The sequence below is a fragment of the Corvus brachyrhynchos genome, unplaced genomic scaffold (assembly GCF_000691975.1).
Source record: "Corvus brachyrhynchos isolate BGI_N302 unplaced genomic scaffold, ASM69197v1 scaffold407, whole genome shotgun sequence".
Lineage (NCBI taxonomy): Eukaryota > Metazoa > Chordata > Aves > Passeriformes > Corvidae > Corvus > Corvus brachyrhynchos.
This window is the reverse complement of record NW_008239056.1, coordinates 521,097-528,000: the sequence shown is the minus strand read 5'-3', so window position 1 is coordinate 528,000 and position 6,904 is coordinate 521,097. Positions and strand designations below refer to the sequence as shown.

Here is a 6,904-nt window from a genome sequence, read left to right as displayed (position 1 = left end):
CAAATGTCTTACAAAGAAATGTATTCTCTTTTCTTTTCATGGAGCAAGAACTGTTTTGAGAAAAGATAGAACGAGTTTCAAAATATATAAAGAAACTCTGAATAATAAGTGGAAAAGGTTTCAAGACCAAGTGCAGAATGCTGCTCAGTTCCACTATGGACTGGACCAGAATCAAGCAGTGACACAGCACCTACTTTAGAAAGACAGAGGTATTGTTATTAAAGCACTACATTTCCATAAGATTCACTTCAACAAGCATTCATTTTCACAACCAGGGTTCTTCTAGAAGTCAAAGACAGCACAGGCTTGCTGCTTTCTACTCAGACACTGCTATGTGAGCAGATAGTCACCACCGAAGTGGAGAAAGATAGAGATATAAATATATATATATTTAGGTCCTTGAGGATCACTGCAGGGAGCCTGCTGTGGAACAAATCCAAACTTGGTCAAACATGGAAGGTCAACTTTTGATAGACAAATAAAATATAATTAAAAAATGTGGTATCTGCTGTTTGTATGTGCTCATGGGGACAAGCAGAAGCCCACACAAAATGATGAGATTATTTGGTTGTGAAAGTATTACCCCCAAGAATAAAACAGGCAGAATCACACAAAATTTATAGATTGTTCCTGTAAAATCTTTGAGGTTTTTTGCACTGGAATCTTCAATGTAAATTTTCCATCGACCTGGTGAGAAGCCAGCTGACAAGCCAGCTGAGAATCCCAGATCCAGGTTTCCTTTGAGCTCCAGGGCAGGTCTCAAACAGGCCTAGCCTGGCAGGCTCCTCATTCCTGAGCACAGGTGCTGACCCTGAGCGCAAAGGCAGCTCCATCCATCCCTTAGATGAGACTCACAATGACAACAGCAAATTGTCTGGTCTGTTCTGGGCTAGAACTGACCCATTTCACATGGCTATGTGACAGCAACATCCTGTGGCTAGCGCATATCCATCCAGGACTGCAACAGTGACTTAGAGACAGTTTAAACTATTCTCATTCAAAAAAAATTCTGAAGTGGACCACAAATTGCTTTGGAAGAAAGGAGGAAGGGAACAACCTTTTCTCAAAATTTAAGCAAAACGTAACTCCTTCTTTCCTGATATAAGCCAACCTGTTTAGTTTTGTTTTGTTTTGTGTTTTAAAGAGCTACACCAACTGAAAATAAAAATCTTTTCTCCATCCAAAAGAAATCTGAGAAGGCAGCTGGGAAGTTCTGACAAACATGAAATACTCTGCTAAAATACCAAATTAAACAAAAAGGTAACCAGGGCTGCAGTGGCCTAGACAGCTCAGCACCACTATCTGGAAAATAACTTGGCATCCACAGCTACAACCAAACAGAGAAGATTAGCTTTGTTTGCTACATCAAACATGTCTTTCTTCCTCTCTCTTCAAACATAAATAGTTCCAGGCTCTAAAATAAATTAGCTCAACTGGGGTTATACAAGCTGTTTCATTTTTTTTTCTTCAAAAGGGAGTATAGATGTTTGTTTAAAAATTGTAAATAAAATATAAACAGAGATTTTTCATTGCATGGTGATCCTTTCCAGTAGGTAATGATCAGCACTATGTCCATTTTTCTTCCTTATCCTATACTTTGGGATCACAGCGTTGTTATGACTACTTCTGTTGGGAAATGGATGAAAAAAATCATGCAGTAAGAGGAGGTTTATCTGTACTTATTCACTGTAAAAGCAAAATAATAATCAGGTTTAAAATCCACAGAAAATAAATATGACAAAATTACTTAAACCTTACTTATAATTTTTTCATTGAAAAAACCTGCTTTCTTTATGTGTATGTGTTGGATGAAACATGTGAACCCTAGAAGGGCTGATTAATGAAAGAAAACAGTTCTTAAAAAGCCCAGCAAGCACTTGCTGCTTGTCTCTAGGGGGATGTTCCCGGGAGCTGAGTGCTGTCTGTCTGGACTATGCTGCTGTGGGGTATTTTTCATCGAGATGGTTGCAGAGGTGCAGCTCTGGGATAACAAAACATCCTGCAGTACCAGTGTGGTGGTGTAAACAGAAAGCTCTCCCTGGCTTCCAACTGGGGCAAGTTGTTTTGTATGTCAACGTGGAACGCTTTGATTGTGTTTTCAAAGATGTAAAACTAAAGCAGGTCCTAAGTACTTCCATGGTGGGATGTGAAGTTTGGCTCTAGGGCACAATTAACCAAGGGCAGGGGTTTTTTTTTTCTCAATATTACAGTGATGTTTCACATCCTTCCTAAAACTGGCTGGGATGAGGTGTCTCTGGCTTTGAGTCTTTCTCTAGCATGGAGCAGATTATTACTTTTATTATTGATTTATGTCATGCCTGTCTGCTTCCAGCCTCAAAACACTTTACTAAGTTACAATGTACTTAGGAATCATTTCACATCAGCCACCACCACGCTGCAGCCTTCTCCAGAGGGAAACTGAAGGGAGCCATTAGGATGGTGCCTGCAACATTAAACAACAATCCGGAGAGGAAGTAAAGAATACTCTGGCTCCTTAAAGCAATGGCTGAACAGAATGCAGTCACTGAGCTGCCATCCAGCTGGGACACCAAAGTCAATACCCATTCACCGTGTGTGGTTAAAATTAAATCTCCTAATGAAGTGAGATGGTTTTAGTGGTTAGAGAGTGAGTGCAAAGTATTATTCTCCTGTATGATTATTTGTAAGTTATACAGCTAACAAGGGAAAAGGTCACACAGGAAAACAGCAGACAGTTAGATAATGCTCCAAGCCCAGTTTCTAAAAGACATTTGGGCAAATAAAGCTTTGGAAAAAATATATTAAAAAAGAAAAAAGAAAAAGAAAAAAGAAAGATGACACAGGAAAAATGGAATTGGCAGTTTTTCACTGTTTTTAGGGAACTAAACTAAACTGAACAGAATTGATGTCAGTTTTTATCCCCTATAGTTCAGGTCTAGAGAAAAGAACATTATTAGTTTTTGTTAATGAGCAGGTATTCCCTAAACATTGCTGCAAATGCTCCTGAATTTTAATTTGCTTAGAAAAAGAAACGGTAAAATATTGAGGGGGGAAAAACCCCACCCTAACAGCCTTTTTTTTTGTTGTTCCTGAATTAGCAAAATGCTTCGATGGTTTTCTGGACAGGAGGTTTATATATCTGACTAAAAAGATCTTCACACTTTGTTATCAAGCTCTCTTTTCAGGGCTAGTAATTGCTAGCTGGTTCTAATCATTCTTGCAAGTGATCATTCGAAAGGTTCATTTTATGACCCCTCAAAGTAGCACAAAGAATCTCACTCTATAATGTAATAAACAATTCTACAAACAATGCTTAATTAATTCCCGAAAGTCACCAAAAGGAGCTATTAATGATCTTTCTTTTTATCTAACTGTAAATATGCAAGTCTCCTGGGACAAAGGATTTAAAAAGAACATTCTGGCAAGAGTAATAGTCAACTTGATAAAGCATAAAAGATCACCTGTGAGGGTAATTCAGAATACAGGGCAGTGCTACCTGGTCTGATCAGAAAGTTAGGTCAGGTTGGATTAAATTTCTCTGAATTCTGTGTTTACCGAAAACAGGACACCACTGACATGGTACAAACCAGGTTCAACCCAAATGAGCCTGGTTAGCCAAGAGAAAAGTACTACGACCTTTACAAAATTATTTTTAAAAATTAGCTCTGTTTGGGAATTTGCTTTCCTGTGAAAATACCAAGAATCATTATAAATAGAGGGTGAACAATGTTTCAAGGTTATTTAAAATACAAATATTACAAAGAACAGTCTGATATTTTCTAGAGAACTTTGGTGTTTTAGGAGCCCAAGTATTATTTTCACAAGTAAATCAGGCAGTGGGAAGCTCTTAAATGAAATTTAGTTTCCTGGCAACATAACCCATTGCCAAAAATTAGATTTAGGCTTCTAAAGGGCTTTGATGTTTTTGAAAATCACGCTTCCTGCAGCACTGCACAGCTGACTAGGTGTAATACAGTAATTTGCCTTCTACTGAGGCTATCAGGGCATTATCACTTTGATGGCCTCAGTGGTGTCTGTGAGGTTGGGGGTTTTTTTTCATAGAATGTAAAAAATTATTTTGCTGGGCACAGCCAGTGATGAGTGGAATCTGTGACCAGAAGCAGGAGGAGGAAAGAAAGAGAGAATCTGCCTTTTCCAAAATAAGCTCCTGTAGCGCTTTGGGAGCTTGTGCTGATGCCAGTGGAGCCTGTGCACTGGTATGTCCCACCTTTGGAAGGGATCCATGAGCTGTTGGACCCTCGATGGACGGGGTCTTTCTGAATCTCTCCTGTTGAAACCATCCCTGGAACACCCACCCGTGGAAATATGAAACAGTCTCCCTACCACACAGCCAGGATGATTCTGGCTGTGAGTATGGAAATTTTAGATTTAGGCACCTCTGAAAGGAGTTTTCAATGATTAATACAAAGAAACAAACACAGCAGGAAGCATTAAGAGAGAAACTGGGAGAAATAACTAAGAGGACTTTCAGGCTCCCACACCTTGACTCCCCTGGTCAGGGCCAAGGAGGCTTCAGGTCCCCAGTCCCTTGACCTGTGGGAGGGTTCATGCTCCCACTGGCAGCTGGAGGCTGTGGATTACTGTGCTTAACACTGAAGAACTTACTGTCCCAAACATTGTAGAAAACCAGAAAGTCCCTTTAAACAGGAAATTTTAAAAATTCTCATTTTTGTTCTAATCTTCAATAAAACTTGCTTTTTTTCTTAATGTTGGAATTTCCTGTGGAACTGAAATTTGGTTTTAAAACCATCTCTATTCAACAGGGCTATTCAGATGGAAGCATTTTCTTATTCATTCCACTTTGCAACTAACTGGTGCCACCCCGAATGTATCACTCTTCCAAGAATGATGTGGCAGCCCTGGAATAGCAAATTAATTGGGCTGTATGATGCCTCTGCCAGAAGTTTCAGCTTCCAGAGGCATTCCTTTAAGGAATGCTGGTGTGGGTTTGGCTTTTACAAGGATACACATGGTTTCAGGAGCCCACAGGCACCAAAAGTTAGTTTGTGTTTTGTAACTGCTCATCTCAACCCAGTCATTGAGCTGATGTCTTAACCACAGTGAGTCAAGCAAACTTCTTCAAAGCACTCATGGAGAAAGCTTTTGGTTAATTTATTTTTCTTTTTTTTTAATAAAAAATTTGTCCTTGGGTAATCTTTCAAGAAAATTCCACTTCTGTGGCTGTTTACGGGGAAAATAATTACATTTAAACACTACTTGCATCATAACATAATCTCTTGTAGATAAATACCTTTGCCACTTAGCCCTCAAATTTTTGTACATTGTTAAGGGGAATGAAAGATGTCTAAATCCAGTACCTTTATACTTGGTCACCACAGCTGAGTTGACACTGAGGGGTTCTTGGAAGGTGACAGTGAGTGATGCACTGCTTGTTACCATGAGACAGACATTGGTTGGCGCCTCGGGGGCTCCTGGGAGAGAAGAGAAAACATCAGCTCTTCAGCACAACAAATCCTATTCAAACAATGTTTCTGACTCTTCAAAGAACCCACTGAAAATCACCCTGCAATTGTGAGCTTTGGGTTGTAGGTGTTTGTGTTTTCTGCCTTTTGAGCATTTTAATTAGTGCCCCTGCTAACAATATCCTGCAGACACCATTTGTTTCTATCAGGGTTTTTGGCTCCTTTTTGGTTAAAAATATCTTCCTGCATATATGTAACCCCATAAAAGAGATTAATGCTAATTATGTCAATGAAAAGCCCCTATAAATCTCTTGGGGTGGATAGGAGGAGAGAGAAAGGACAAAACCACAAAGAGCTAATGAAACCTTTATTGTTTCACTAACAAACTCAAACTTATCGAAAACCAGAAAACATTTTTACATTATTGTGATTCAAAAATTGCAAATTCCACAATTGTTTTGGTGTAATAGTTCCAAAATACAGTTGTCAATTGGGGCCTAACATTTTTGTTTAAAAAAAGAAAAGGAAAAAAAAAGCTTAATTTGCAGAATATCAATCAGGCTCAATTCAGAAATCAAACACAAAATGTCATGACTTACTGCTGGGATTGATTTAAAAAATCAGTATATTAACTTTCACTACTTCTGTATTTCCTTATTTAGTATCTTAAGAGAAGGAGCACTACATCTGTCTTGAAGAAATAACTTTTGCCTACAAAAAATCGAGAAAATTATTTGTAAGTACATTTATATAAAGATGGTTGTACAAATGTGAATGTCAATGATTGTATTTCATCATGTAGGATACAGCTAAAAATCCATGTGTCTAGAAACAATTCAGACCTGTTTACTCCTTCATTTGGGCCAAAATAATTTAATTTGGGTACAGACTCACTTGTACCACTGTTTAAGGTGACTCAATTTGTGGCTGTGGTGATGAAATGGATACCAAGATTAAGATTAGTGCTTACCAAAAATAAGTTTAAATTTTCACAATAGGTATGTGTAAAATGAAATGTCACTGCTTGATCAAACATTTAGAACAATCCCATTCCAAAATAATAAGATTTTTTTGAAAAATAATCAAATTTCAAGAGAGAAAAGACCAATGTCCCCATCCCTCTTCCTGCCTATTCATATGCTGTTTTATGGCATCCTGTTTTAAATTCTGAACATGTTAAATGAGATCCAGGAGTAAATGTGAAAGGAGATAATCAGGGCAGAATCACTGCATCCTGAATGAAGAGTTTGGATGCTGGATGTCTTATTAATTTTGTGCAGCCTAAGGAGCCATGTGCTTGCTGCTCTCAGATATTTGGTCCTTTATTGTTCTAACGTCCATTTCCTTCTCCCTCTTGGAAAGGCCATTTCACCACTGTGCCTCCATTTCCCCACCCCAACCTTCTCCTGCTCCACAGCGGTGCCGTGAGGATCAGCCAGTGAGAGCATCTTTGGGAAGGGTTCTCAGCTGCAGATTCCTGC

General features: G+C 38.7%; 1 protein-coding gene across 1 annotated transcript in view; it reads right to left on the bottom strand.

The window, feature by feature from the left end:
* The window catches only part of ANKFN1 (ankyrin repeat and fibronectin type III domain containing 1), a 108,167-nt gene that overhangs the window by 41,046 nt on the left and 60,217 nt on the right, over positions 1 to 6,904 (bottom strand). Inside the window, exon 6 of the mRNA XM_017739182.1 lies at positions 5,319 to 5,435. Coding sequence (XP_017594671.1) covers positions 5,319 to 5,435 — 117 coding nt within the window. The remainder of the gene's footprint in view (positions 1 to 5,318; positions 5,436 to 6,904) is intronic.